General features: G+C 46.2%; 1 protein-coding gene across 1 annotated transcript in view; it reads right to left on the bottom strand.

Moving 5' to 3' along the window:
* The window catches only part of TTL (tubulin tyrosine ligase), a 32,871-nt gene extending 18,429 nt beyond the window's left edge, over positions 1–14,442 (bottom strand). The window contains exons 1-3 of the mRNA XM_065891243.1: positions 14,107–14,442; positions 10,272–10,350; positions 3,780–4,012 (exon numbers count right to left, since the gene is read on the bottom strand). Coding sequence (XP_065747315.1) covers positions 3,780–4,012; positions 10,272–10,350; positions 14,107–14,263 — 469 coding nt within the window. The 5' untranslated portion in view covers positions 14,264–14,442. The remainder of the gene's footprint in view (positions 1–3,779; positions 4,013–10,271; positions 10,351–14,106) is intronic.
* Positions 14,443–15,253: the final 811 nt, after the last annotated feature.

Genomic DNA, 15,253 nt, shown 5'->3' with positions numbered 1-15,253 from the left:
CGTGGAGTCTTAGCCACTGGACCACCAGGGAAGTCACCCCCCTACACTTTAGATTTACAGCTCATCTCTACTTGGGTCTCATGCTTTCAGTAAAAATTTTTTTTTTTTTTGCGGTATGCGGGCCTCTCACTGTTGTGGCCTCTCCCGTTGCGGAGCACAGGCTCCGGACGCGCAGGCTCAGCGACCATGGCTCACGGGCCCAGCCGCTCCGCGGCATGTGGGATCCTCCCGGACCAGGGCACGAACCCGTGTCCCCTGCATCGGCAGGTGGACTCTCAACCACTGCGCCACGAGGGAAGCCCTCCAATATATTTTTAATTGAAGTATAGTTGATTTACAATGTTGTGTTAATTTCTGCTGTACAGCAAATTAATTTAACGATTCATCTTTCCTAAAAGCCAACCCTGTTTTCAACTACCCCATTTCTATCACTCCCTCCACCACCTGGTTAGCCTCTTAAACAAGAAACAGCAAATCAACCTGGGAAACATCCCTTCCTCTCTTTTTGGATGAACATAATTCATTCTGTTTCATTTCCCTTAAGAACCACACTCAGATTCCCTGGTTTCTCTTCATTCTCACTTGCCAGTTCTTCAGATCAGACTTCAGTCTCTCCTGCTCCACAGCACCTTGCACACTCTTTTTAGAATAATCATCCTAAAACACCATTTTCCTACGAATGCCCTGACACTACCCATCATCTTACTTCCTAACATAATTCTTTTCATTTTTTCATATTACCTTCCTTTATGTAATATGGCAAAGATAGCTTCAATCACAGCAAACTCACCTCATATTCTTTTTTCACTTCGTACAGTCAATATTTTCACTGTCTCTGCATTAACTTCCCAGTGCTAGTGGCCAAAGAAATAGCCCATCGTGTGGATTTAAAAATGACACGTTTACTGACTGCTGGACAGTGGGGCTGTTCCTAAATACAATTTTGCTGTTACAGGTAACACAATGGTAAATGTCTTTGCTGTAGATCGCCCTTGTTACTTTTTAACCATCTCCCTGGAGTAAAGTTTCAGGAATGAGATGAGTGAGCCAAAAGCAAAGGAACTCTTTCTGACCCTTGCTGTGTGGTCCTATCGCTGCTTCAAAGGGCTGTGTAGCACCACTGGGAGGGAGCAGTTCACAACAAATTCAGCAACACAACCACTGAAGGATTTTGCTTTCTTACTTTGTAGATGTAAAATGATCCATAAAATCCACATTTATTTTGGAAGTTCTGTACACCAGCGCAGCACGTTTCCATGTGTTTCTTAACTGTTTCTTATACCGTTTGTTTCTATTCTCACTAACTACACCTGGAGGATATCTGTTTATATCCTAAGTTATGAAGCTGGGGTTCTTCTAGGAGCTTCAAGGTCGCACTCACAATGGTTTTTCAGGTTGTTTCCATCTCAGCATTTAGCTAATCTGGAAATAAATACATCATTAGCCTTCTTTCTGACTAGACTATGGGTCCCTGAGGGCAAGAGAACCATGTCCGTCTCATTTATCTCTTTATCTCCCTCCAAACGTTCATTACTTCCCTTATTCATTCATCCATCCATTCACTCGTTCGCTCAATACATATAGTGAACCTTTGCAGCATGCCAGGTGCTGTCCTGGCCCCAGAGACAGTGCTGAGTACAGATGTGACATGGTCTGCTTGTGCTCTAACAGGATCTCTGTCTGCTGTATTTTGTGTAGACTCTGCAGAATGGCCAAGAACAGAACAGGGAGCAATGCTCCAGGTGACACGTGAAGGTGACTCAGCTCCAAGACGGGGGTGGAGGTGGTGAACAGTGGCTCGATCTGGATATAGGGTGAAGTTAAGCCAACTACACCCAGCATGTAGTAGGCACTAAGTATTTAACAAGAATAAAAGTCATTCATTCAGCCTAAACAAAGCAAATCCACACCACTTATCTCCTCAACTCCCAAAGCAAAACAAGACCTTGTTTGGCATTTTATTCTCTCCTTATGACCTCCCTCTGCCGCTGAGAATCACTCTTTATCTTGTGTTGGTGAGGGTCCAGGGACCACCTAGGTGGGATCACCGCCACGACTTGACAGATCCTTCTACCCAGGGCCCCGCCTCACTCATGGTTCCGGCACCAGTCAAGTCCATGACACAAGGACACACGATAGCCTCATAACGGCCATCCTGATTCCAGCCCCGATCCAAAGGAGGAATCTGGAATACTGTGGATGACTATTTCCTCTTTCAGTTCCCCCACTTACTATTAGAACAAAGCTAGGGGACTCTCCTGGAGAAGAAGTCCCAGGAGGGGAGGGAGAAGTCGGTGAGGTACCTGGCTTGTGGCAAGAGTCCAACTCTCCCACTTTCAGGAGATTCCAGGTGATGCCCTCCTGTCTCACGGTTGGTGGAAAAGAAGGTGAGATCCACTGGACCAGGGACAGAAATGAGTACCAATGGCCAGATGGTCTTCCAAGGCAATGAAAGAAGAAGTAAGTTCAAAATGGAGTGGTTTTTAAGAGAGCATATGATGGCAGTTGCAGAGATGGACCGTGTCTATGTGATCACTACATTGGCAGCTGCCTGCATTTTAAGCCTGAGTTGGTATGACATACCTTATGCCTTCCCTGCATTCACTCAACATACAACATTAAGTGCCTATGGGGAGGGTACAGAGATGAACAAGACAGAAAGTCTGTGTTTATATGGAGTGTGCAGGACTATGGGGGAGATGAACAGATAAACTAATATGTAATAGAGTGCTGGGAAGAGGTTAGTGCAAGGATGGAAAATAAAGCAGGAGAAAGGATAGAAAGCAATGGGCACAGAGGTTATTTTAGATCAGAAAAGCCTCTCTAAAAAAGAAAGCAAAAAAGAAACAAGAAAAGCCTCTCTGACAAGGCAACATCTGAGCTGAGAAATGAAAAATAGTCTATGAAAGCTCATTCCAGGTACAGAGATGAATTTAGAGTATTTCAGGGATGCTAGGCAGGTGTTATGGCTACAGTACAGGGAGCAAGGCCAAGAATAAGAGATGAGATCAGAGACACAGGCAAATATCAAGGGACAGAGACTTCCAGCAGGACTCGAGTCTATTCTAGTTGCCTTGGGAAGCCAGCTGGTAAGTCTTGAGCGGGGAGTAACATGATCACGTTTCTGTTTTTAAAACATCACTCTGTCCAAGAGCAGGAGAGCTGCTGTGAGCAGGTGCCGTAGTTACCCAGAATAGAGAGAAAAGGAGCTTTGGTTTAAGTGAGGGCAGTGGGAATGGCAAGGAAAGGTCCATTGCAGACTTTATTTTGAAGGTACAGTTAGCAAGACCTACTGATGCAGTAGGTATAGATTGTAAAGCCAAAGAGGACTCCTGGGTTTGGGGATTGAGAGGCTGGGTGAGAAGTGGAATCATACACTCCATGGGAAGACGGAAAGAGGAGGAGGCTGGGGCGGGTGAAGTTGGGAAGGAAATAAAGAGTTCTGTATCAGACATGTTATGCTGAAACTGCCTGCTGTTGGATGTGGAGCTTAAAGGGAAAGACCTCAGGTCGAGTTTATTCTATTTTCGAGATACTTCTATTTTTTTTTACTTTACTTCACTTTTTTAAAAATTTTATTTTATTCTCTTTTAGTTGATTTGGAGATAAACGTTTCTCAGTCACCAGCACGCAGATATTTTAAACTGTGTCATGAAACGAGGTCTCCACCCACGAGGATTCAGATTAGAATAGCCACACGTCTAAAGACATCGTTGGAATCTAACAAAACACAATGGGAACCTACAGGGAAGGGAGAAGCGGCAACAGTGCCGACTCACCTTTGGCTCCGGCTGACGACTTGGCAATCCAAACGTTGCCCTCTCCATCTTCTTTCTTTCTATTATAAGAAGCCAGGAAAAATTCTCTCTCATCTGTCCTTGAGCTCTGGATTGGCGGGTGGATTCCATTCTGAGCTGGAGCAACTGGGGTCTTGAGGTTAGTTGGATAAATCACATAGGACTCGGGGAACCATGCGCAGGACTCAGCCAGTTCTGGGCTGGTCTTGACGAGCCTGACAGATGACAGAGGGTCAGTCTCCCTTCTGAGTACCCGCCGTCCCTCTATTCAGAACAGCCAGTGCTTTGCCCCAGAGCTCTTGAAGGAAGCCGGGCATGACCAGGGCTAGGTCTCCTTTTTATCCCACTCACAGGGCAGACCTCCAAGGCACCACGGGGCAGCTCACAGCTGTTACCCGCGACCTCACAGGCATGCTCCGGTGAATTCAACAGGGGCTTAAAGTCCAGAACTTCAGCTCCTTTTAAAATGCATCTAAGGAAACTTAGCTTGAAGTAATCCTGAACCAACATCTTTTCACCGAACATGCTGTAGCTGAGCTAGACCCACCCTACAAAAACAAAGTGGAGAACTGAGGAAACCATTTGGATTACTGGCAAAAAATACCACCTTGGCCCAACTCTGGAGAGAAAAGGCTGACACTCAGGAATCAGAATTATCTAAAGACATTTTCGTTCTTCATTTCTTGCTTTTAGTTCAGCCTTGCTTCAGTGACAGAATAAAGGAAGAATCTTTCTAATGGAACCTGGGACTCCAGTGGTCATAACTAAACACACCTCCTGCCCCCCCTCAAAAAAAAAAACCCATAATATAATGGAATATAAAGAAAGGCCCTGGGCAGGCACTTAATAAACACAAAGGCTTCACACTGTATCTCCTCTCCAATCAGACCCCTGGGGGGAGGCGCTAGCATCACATTTCACAGATGAGGCACTGGGTCACAGAGAAGTGAATTTCCCAAGTCCCTGGTTGGGGAACTAAGATCCCTCAAACCGTGAGGTGCAGACAAAAAAAAAAGAAAGAAAATAGAAAGAAAAAAACCTACCCTTGCTCCCCATTCATCACCAAAACCCAGCCTATGAGCCAATGGCAGAAATAATGAAAAGAAACTTTAAACTGAGATTTTTAAATAAAGCTATTTTTACGTTAGAGGCAATGGAATTTAACTTAAAGAACTCCAAGGAACAAAAAAATCAATACATTTCTAACTCACTGACCGTTCAGCTCTATCTGCATTGTCCAATACGGCGGCCACTAGCCACGTGGAGTTTCCAAGTGCTTCCGGGCACTTGAAAAGGGGCCAATGCAACTCGGAAACTGAATTTTCCGTTTTGTTTAGTTTTCATTTAAAAGCTGAAGCATTGTAAAATATGTTTCCACCAAGCACAACATTACTGTTTCGGCAGATGACGTTTTCACTTTAACTACCATGGGACCTCAGATGTTGTTGTTAGAGGGTGGCGTGCACGTCAGGCGCGTGTGCTACTTCTGGAATTAGACATAAATGCATCACTGTTCTACTGGGGGACAACAGATGGATTCAGCTCATGTGAATTTTTTTCCAGGCACTGATGAAACATTATAATGTGTTTATTAAGCACACAGCGAAGTTACAGAGATTGCTAGGTAAATCATAGTTGGTAAACAACGTATAATTAGTCTTCTAGTTAAAAAAATGAGGATGGACAAACTTTTAAGTTTAAAACAAAGGCATTCTACTGACACGGAATTGAGTGGGGATGCAGAAGCTAGAACTATGACCAGACAATAAAGAACAAATTCAGTACTAGAAGAAGACGTGTCACAAATCTCCTAACAAATGGCAATTACAATTTGCTGTGGCAGGAAAAATGAAGTTTGCTGTGTAAGGAGACATTTCCAGCAAATACATAATGAATTTGATAGGTGTTTTCCTCTCAATCGTCTAAAGAGAAGCAATGGAATTAGCGGCTGAAATCAGAATTAAAAACTCAACAAAAAAACTTTCAACGTATTTTTCTTAGGATCTGAGCTTGTAACTTTGGTCAGCTATAAAGTGGCTTGGATTCTTACATACACACGCAAAACGAACATCCTTTTAGATGGAAATGTGGTAATAGAAATTATTTTGAGGAAAAGACTAAAAAGATATTTTATAAAAAGTGAACAATCTTTATTAAGCCATCAATAATTGCCCACAAAGCATTTCTAACAATATTAAAGATTGATTCAAACCCGGAAAATTTTGAAATATTTTTCCTTAGCTTTAGATGAGCTGAGTGACATAAGAGATGCTGCCCAATTAATACTTTGTATGTTTTGCCTCAAAAGATTTCCAAATATAGGAAAAAATTATTGTCAAATTGTAGCCTAAAATGTAAACTCGTGGTGAGGGTATTTCCTAATCTTTTACATTTGTCCAAGAAGAATTTCATCTACATGTGAAAAGTCAGCTTCTATCATGACAGATATTACTTCAGCTAGGTTGGGTTAAAATCTGGATTTACTGGGATTTTAATAGACTGACGTTTGCTTTATTGCTTTATTTTGTTGGACCATACGTATTGGAAACATCTGCTTCATTGCATGATACATTTTTTTTTTTTTTTTTTGGGTGGTACGTGGGTTTCTCACTGCTGTGGCCTCTCCCGTTGCAGAGCACAGGCTCCGGACGCGCAGGCTCAGCGGCCATAGCTCACGGGCCCAGCCGCTCCGCGGCATGTGGGATCTTCCTGGACCGGGGCACGAACCCACATCCCCTGCATCGGCAGGCGGACTCTCAACCACTGCGCCATCGGGGAAGCCCGCATGATACATACTGAAAACATTTGCATTCTGTATGGATACAGTTGTTGAAATGGTTCAGTATATGCTTGCAAATACTACAATGGTTCGCAGGTATAGAACCATGAAAGAAACACAAGATGATGAATTTAATGATTCTGTGTTCTTTGCCAATGCTCACTGAGAGATGGAAGGGTTTTACAAGGTTTCCCCGTACTGTAAACTCCAGTTCACATTTTCTTAAAATAAGAGGAATGCTTGTCAAATCGTTCTTTTCATGCAACTATTACCTCATTCAATAATCAAAGATAAAAAATGCAGTGTGGTTTACATTTTTTCACCTATAACCACGCTGCATGTGAACAAGCTAAATTTCAAGCTCCAAGGAAGTTGGAAGAAAAGATCTTACTTATGACGTAGACCAACAGGTGTGAGAATTTATGTTCCAACTTCATAATATAAGCCAATAGTAATTTTACATAGTTTTATGACTCAGTATGCATAAGATTTTCCTTGTCATAGATAACATTATGCAAACTGGCTGCAAAAACTAAAGAAAAATTTGAAGAACACTTTGTTGATAAATTCAGAGTTTCTTTTCAATTTATTCAATACCTCCTCTGAATTCAATATTAATAATACTGAGTTGACACATGAGTTGGTGAATTTACTTAACTTGGACGTAGTTTTAAAAATGATATGCTTTTGCTTCAAAGTCAAATCAATGAACCTGCTTTGTCAATGTACATGTGACTATTAAAGGAAAATTATATTTTGGTATTTTATACAGTTATTGAAAAACTTTTACGTATGTCAGAATGACTTGCGTATGTAAATCTACCTTTTCAACCACACATTTTTATGAAATCTAAACATAGGACTTCCAATGGAAATTTAATATCTGAGCTCAGTTGTGCTATAAATGTAAAATATACACACCAGATTGTGAAGACTCGGAAGAAAAAAAAGAATATATCCCATTAGTTGTTTTTAATGTGAATTACATGACATTTTGGATTTATTTGGTTAAATAAAAATTGCACCGGTTTCTTTGCACTCATTTTAATGGGGCTACTAAGCCATTTAAAATGACACATGTGGCCAGCATTCTATTTCTGTTGGCCAGCGCTGGTCTGTAGAATGCCCTTCATCTGAAGCCCTCATTTCCCGTATAGAACCCAGTCCAGTTTCTACCGGAAATCTCTAGCATTTGTTCCCTTTCCAAAAAAGGCCCATTTGGGAAGCAGCCACAAATGGAGGTTTAGTCGCATCGCACATGAGATGTGAGAAACGCTCACAAGAGGAAAAGAAAGCTCCAATCAGGGCCAGGAGGACAGCCCTTGAGCGCTCTGAGACTATGGCCATGGGGCCCTGATGAATTTCTAAAGCTCCCGGAAGTGACAGGCACTTGCTGTAGAGCGTCCAGCATGGAACCCCATCAAGGCCCTGGGAAGCCTCGAGGGATGCCCAGGCACACTGCCCACGGGGCCCATTTGTACAGATGAGAACCGTCCTGGCTCAACACTAACTGCTACGGCCACGGGCAACCTGGCTGTCTTCTCTGACTGCCACCTAAGATGACATTTTTTTAACTTTCTGGAGCTCTTTTGAGCCATACAAACTATGGGAGAGAGACAAAATGACAAAGGTAATCATTCCCTCCTGGAATTACTACGGTCCCTTGCAGGACACCTGAGAGAACGAAGGAAGCTTATGAGAATGATGACAACCCCTAGTCTGCATAAGTCATGTCGTCATTTATAAGGTGCCACGACAGACCGCGCCGCGTGCTGCAGAACGGCAAAGGGCATGTGTGATCACCTCCCTCCCCACAGATTCTGAGTGGCACCGTCCAAGGTCACAGAGGTCCGGATACCTATTCAGACCTGCTCACGACTCCAGCTCTGTACTCTCTTCACCCTATTATAGCTGCCAAGTATGCAAATATAGAGAACATTACTTTTTACAGCACCCTCTGCTTTCTACTTCAAAAACAGAATTCAACCTCTATCTTTAGGGAAAAAAAATCATCATAGAATAAAGAATGAGTAAGCATTTTATAAAAATTTCTAAATGGGGCTTCTCCAGTGGCGCAGTGGTTGAGAACCTGCCTGCAAATGCGGGGGACACGGGTTCGAGCCCTGGTCTGGGAAGATCCCACATGCCGCGGAGCAACTAGGCCCGTGAGCCACAATTACTGAGCCTGCGTGTCTGGAGCCTGTGCTCCGCAACAAGAGAGGCCGCGATAGTGAGAGGCCCGCGCACCGCGATGAAGAGTGGACCCCACCTGCCACAACTAGAGAAAGCCCTCGCACAGAAACGAAGACCCAACACAGCAAAAAATAAATAAATAAATAAAATTTAAAAAAAAATTTTTTCTAAATGGACAATCTGGATAAATAATCGTGGGCTACTTCTAGCTCTGCTGAAACAACTGTTTGCACTCTAAATGTGTAAATATGTAAGAAGACTTCAGAAAGCCTCGTTCTCCTTCAGGATAGCTGGTAAATCATGAAAATCCATCACAGGAAGAAGTGGATACATAAGTTAGTGGGGGCAGTGAGTCTGAACAAAAAGGTGGAAATATTCCTACCAGCACTCAAACTAGTAAACAGCTAGAGCCCGGAAAGCTGTGTGACTGGGGAAAAGAGCCTTTGCTTTGGGTCAAGTCTTCTAGTGTCTTCTTACCTAAATGATTGGTTTGGCTACACACACATGTTCACTAGCCACTGTGGAGGGAATGCTGGAGACCTGATTTTGGGGGCCACACCCACCTTGCATTTATACAGTGTGAACTCTGGCACGCACATTATTCCGGGCCTTTATGTAAAGTAACAACTGATCCTCACAACAACCCTGAGGTAGCTGCTATTATTATCCTCGTTTCACAGAAGAGGAAACTAAGGCATAGCGTCAAACGCTCACTCTGTGTCACCGTGTTACACGCTTTACGTACATCACAACCTCTTTATGAGGGATGCACCGAGGCTTAGAGGGATCAGAAAATTTGCCCAAGCTGCTAAGAGCTGAAATTAAAACCCAAGCTGCTGATCCTAGATCTTAATCACCGTATAAGGCTGCTTCCTTCCACCTTATGACACGGCTCTTTCGGCACCTGGCTGTAAGCCCACTGCCCAGAGATGGGTGGTGCAGTAGACACCGGTATATTCTGCCCAGGTGTCCCTTCTGAGGGACCCCTGGCTGCCGAGCTTTGGCTGCCAAGGGCTTAGGCGCGCCTCTTCTCCGGGGACCAGCCCGTGCCTAGAAGCGCTGGGGAAGCTGTGTCCCGCCCAAAGCCGGTGGCTGGGCGACGTCAGAGTAGAGAACGTGGAGGGGCTGTTCACTGCTGTCCAAGCTCCATGGAGTCAGGCAGAGGCGAGACTTCAGCTAAAACCACCTCCTGGCTTCGTGTCTTCCCCAGATGCCCTGCCCTTGGTTCTGAGCGCGTTTCTCCTGCAAGCCCTCCCCTTACAAATCACTTCCGCCAGAAGCCCTGTCTCAGGCTCTGCTTCTAGGGAGCCTCAACTTAAGGGACAGACAGGCATGTACGGCCAAGTTTGGACTGGGACTAAAAGCGGATCTCTGCTGGCTTTTTAAATCAAAGTGTCTTCTCCCTTTAAAGACGATCTCACACTTTTGCTTAAGTGCTTCAGGATGAAAGCCCAAAAGGTTCAGGTGAAAACTGGAAAACATGGCTCTTAAAGAACACTTACTTCACTAAAGAAGCTTTGCGACACAGTTTGTCAGCTCCCCTGTAGTAATTCACCAACTGCATCAGGCCAGGCTCGTGACCTGTGAAGGGAAGAAGAGGCTCAGAAGGGAAACAGACAATTTCTCGAGTGGGAAACGACAATGTCAGCACCAGCACGCGGGAGGGAGAGCAGGGTCACGCTTAGCTTGCCTTTCTCCCCTTTCGGGACTGGGTGTTGGAAAGGGAGCGATTCAGTTGCCCGGCCCCTCCCTCTACGCCCCTTTGCTCAGCATCTCACTGGCAATTCTCACCCTCCCCAGGGCGGCTATTATGATACCGCCATCATAGGTCTGCCAAAGACCACTGCTGCCTCTGTTTTTTCTTCTTTGGGGGGGAGAGTATTTTCTATTTCGCCTCTCCTGGAGTGCACTGCACACCTGGCTTAACACATATGGATTTAGTCATCTCTGTACAGTAGGACTTACACAGTTAGGCTTTTGATGTTGCTACCCTTGCTTTCTACAGTCATCAAGGAAGGTAGGAGAACTACGATCCTGCTGTTCTCAAGCATGTCTCCCTGTGCAAGCTTCTAGGAGGGCCACTAGATGCTCCAAGAGGCCGTGTCTGTAAATTCAGAAGCCCTGAGGATGTTCTGTGCGTCCTCTCACGGGGAAACCCATTTTCAATAGATTGTACTGCATGCCCCCTCCTCTTTAAAATTAGGGCAAAAGGATACAAATAAAAACAAAAGCCTCAATTAAAAAAAATTTTATTATAGTATAGTTGACTTACAATACTGTGTTAGTTTCAGATGTACAGCAAAGTGATTCAGTCATACGTATATATATATATTTCAGATTCTTTTCCATTATAGGTTATCACCAGATATTGAATATAGTTCCCCGTGCTGTACAGTAAATCCTTTCTGTTTATTTTGTATGTCGTAGCGCGCATCTGTTAGTCTCATACTCCTAATTTATCCCTCCCCCCTTCCCCTTTGGCAACCATAAGTTTGTTTTCTCTGTGTGTGTCTGTTCCTGTTTTGTAAATAAATTAATTTGTACTATTTTTTAGATTCAACATATAAGTGATATCATACATTTATCTTTCTCTGTCTGACTTACTTCACTGAGTACGATAATCTCTATAAAAGCCTCAATTTATGTTTAACAGCTTAACAAAATGCAGTTTTCAGCAACACAAAGTAGAACCCCACAATGGGAGCTTGAACAGAAGATGCCAGAGGTAAGAATAATTCATCTGAGAACAGCATACAATCAAATAAAAAGTTTCAGGCGCTAACTAGCTCTCACCATCTCCCTGGACAGATGGACTGGTTCACACCTGAACTACCCACCTTCACATCACCAAGGCAGCAGCATTCCTTGGCCTTTATCCGCTGGGCCATCTCCTTGGGTTTCCAACTGTGTGAAAGGTAAATATCCTTAACAATGAAGGCATATTATTATAACCATCTGGTTGTGGGATGCTGGTTTTTTTTTTTTTTTTTTTTTTTTTTTTTTTTTTTAAAGTAAAGGGTTTTTTTATTATGTGTAACACAAAGTTATTTAAGTCAATAAATTTTTAAGGAATTTCACACATTCTGATTCTTTCCACTGCCAATCATCTTAGTTCCTCCAAACTCATAAATCTTCAAGATAAAATAGCCCTTTCAAAAAGAAGTTATCATGTGAGTCAGCCCACAATTCTTTTAGTTAGGCTTCTTTGATCTCCAATCAAATATGGACACACTTCAAAATTCTTCACCTACAGAAAAAGATTGTGATGGCAACTGGGACTGATTAGGTTCCATTTTCATTCACACCTAAATTTAGCTGATTGTTTCCAAACATGCATGTTTCAGGCAACTTTTATCTTAGAGCTTTCATGTTTTAAAACATGGGATGCTGGTTTTTTTGTTTTGTTTTTCTTTTTGTTTTTTCTTCTTCTTTGTTTTTTAAGATGCTAACCTTTTAAAAAATGTTTATTTTCTTGAAGCATGGGGGGGTTTGGCTGACATTCTTTTTAGAATTTTTCTCTTTTTAAATTTTATATTGGACTATAGTTGAGTTACACTGCTGTGTTAGTTTCTGGTATACAGCAAAGTGATCCGGTTATACATATGTAATGGTTTGCATCTGCTAATCCCAAACTCCCAATCGGATGCTGTTTTCTTTCCCATAAAAAGCAAATGTTCCCTGAGCAGTTGCTGACTTCATGGTACCTGCTTAGGATTTGGACCTTCTAGGACTCTGCTCCTAACCCTAATCCTACACCCTAGTCCTGAGCCCCACAGCAACACCGATCACCCCTGCAAAGAGCCATTTTTTAATTTTAGGATTCCACCTAAGCTCTTTCAGCCGGGCACTGACCAGTCCAAAGAGGAAAGTCAGGCAGGCAGGGGAGCAGACAGAGCAAGGAGGAAATAAACGTTCTCAACTATAAGCAGGTTTTCTTCGTTCAGGGAAGGTATTCTTCTCACTGAGGGCTTCCTGGGGAGACAGTTTAACAAAAGGGAATCAATCTCCAGGCCCATTCTCTGTATTTGAAGGTTTCTGGGGGTTGGAATCAGCCCTTCCACGGAGTCCCCAACGTACATCATAAATTTGTATAACAATAAAAAGTTGTCCATGGTCTCATTTCAAAGAAAAAATATCAGGAAGACTAGGCTGAAACCCCCTTCATTCCTCAAATCATTACAATTCTACAGGCTCCCACCCAACTGTGCTCTGTCAGCTCACCAAGGGCTAGTCAGTTCCAAATGGCTATTTTCACTCTTTGCCTATTCAACCTCTCCAACCCGCTGACCACACCTATTTCTAAAAACTGTCTCCTCTCCTGGACATACAACTGTTCTCTCTGGGATGCCCTCCAAGGCAGAGATGACTTTTCCTCATTATTTTCTCCCCTTCTATCTTTGGCAGTACGATGGGGTGCCCACCCCAGGGGAATTTTGGCAGGGCCCACGGCGACCCTGAGGTGAGGGATGACTGTGCAGGGAGGAGAGGCCGTGAGACTATGTTTAGGTCAGTGGGATGTAAACGGCAGTGATCTGCACAACTTCTGGATTACGTCATCTAAAAAGGAGCCGTTGGTCCTCTCCTTCCCCCTGCCTCTTCCTACAGGGGAAGATGTAGGCATGGGGGTGCCAGCTTCAACCGTGTGAATGAAGGGAACTCCCTCGGAGACAGTAGGGCAGAGAAACCTGGGTCACGTAAAATCTGCATTCAATGCGCAAGTGTGAAAACGTGCTCTTTGGTGAAACTAAGGGAATGTCTAAAATCAGACACCCTTCCGCCCTTCCCCGGGCTGGGCTCACTGCTGAAGCTCCCGTTTTCGGAATCCAGAGGTCTTTTCCAAATCCCCTGCCGCTTTATCTGAGCCTTCGGGGAGCTGAATCCTCAGGGTTTTCAACACACTCAAGCTCCCCTCCCGAGCCAGCACAGACAGGGCGGAATCCCCCGTGGAGGAAATTTGCAAGATGGTCAGCCGCCGGTTCCGCGGGGCCTCGCCCCGCCCGGCGATCTGCCCAGCCGACCTGCCCGATTTGGGGGCGTCAGGACCGGGGAATCCGAGGAACGCGCGGCATTGGCTCCCCGCTCCCGAGGCCGACGCCCCCGGGGCTGCAGGGCCGGGTCATTGTCAGGAGGCAGCCGCCGTCCCGGGGGCCCGCACCGACACTCCCGCCCCGAATTCGATTTGGGACCCGAGAAGGCATGAAAAACGACGGCCTTGGCCCATTAGGGATGCATTTTTTTATCCGCCCGAGGAACGACAGAGGGGAAGGTTTCTGACCTTAAGACAAAAGCGCTCGTTCTACCGGGAGGAGCGGGAGGGCGCGAAACGGGGAAGCTCACCCAGTCTCCCAAAGGGCAGCCGGTTCCTTTCTCCCAGCATCAGGTTGAACCTGGGGTTGTCCCGCCGCAGCCTCTTCCAGTGGCCGGTGGCGAGCAGCAGCCGGGAGACCTCGGCGTAGACGCTGCTGTTCTCGTCGCGCACCACGAAGGTGTACATGGCGAAGGGCCGCGCGACCGGGCCGCCCCGGCAGCCGCCGCAGGAACCAGCCGGCCAGGCGGCGGCTCAGCGTAGGAACCGCCCGGGCGCCAGCCGGGACCCGGCCCCGCCGACCCCGCCCCGCACGCTCCGGCCGCGCCGCCGCGCCCGGCCCCCGCGCAGCTAGGGTTCCCCTGGCGGCCCGCGCCCGGGTGCCCGCGCGTCGGCCCGAGCGGCGAGCGCAGCCCGGACGCCGCGCCCACCGCCGGCGCAGCCCCGCCTCCGGCCCGTGATTCCGCGCGGCCAGCCCGGCGGCGGGCGGGGGGAGCCTGTGCGCCCGCGGCGCGCCCCGCACCCTCCCCGAGCCGGCTGCCGGCGGCGGAGGGTGCGGGGGCTGGAGGAGGGGCGCGCGGTTTAAGCCGCAGCCTCGGGAGCCGGTCCCCAGAGGGACCGGAGGGTGGGGCAGTCCTCCCGAGCCCAGGGTCACTGCTGGGGGCGGAGGGGGGCGGCGGTGCCAGCGGAAGATCCCTTTCTAGGGGGCTTGCTCCGGTAGCTTCCCACCCACTATTTCAAAGGGACGTTTTATGGAGGAAACCAAAAAGTTCTGCGGCCCCATCCTGTGTCCAAGATGCGCTTCTTTGGCTTTCCTGCTTAAAGACGGCGGAGAACCAGAAGCGTTCCGGTGGCTGTTGGTTTCCCTTTGGGTCGAATGCTCCTTTCACCTGCTGAGACCTCCTGCGTGGCACACAGCCAGGGGGTGACTTCAGATTCCGCCGGGCGCTCGCACACAAGCTCTGGGGAGCCCTGGACTCCGCCCTGCGGTTTACCGGCGTTGGGTCACTCGCTTTCTCTTCTCCGGAGCGATTTCCCCTTTCGAGTGTGTGCGTGGCGGGGTTCTTGAAAGCCCCTTCAGCCCTGATCTCACTCTGACTTCCTTTTAGGAAAAGATTTTTGGTCCATTTGAGGGACAGAGAAAGGACTCTATCAGATTTCCCGTAAACTTCCTACACT

This window comes from Phocoena phocoena, chromosome 14 (genome assembly GCF_963924675.1).
Source record: "Phocoena phocoena chromosome 14, mPhoPho1.1, whole genome shotgun sequence".
Taxonomy (NCBI): Eukaryota; Metazoa; Chordata; class Mammalia; order Artiodactyla; family Phocoenidae; genus Phocoena; species Phocoena phocoena.
Note: the sequence above shows the minus strand (reverse complement) of the source record. Positions and strands in the feature narration are given on the sequence as shown.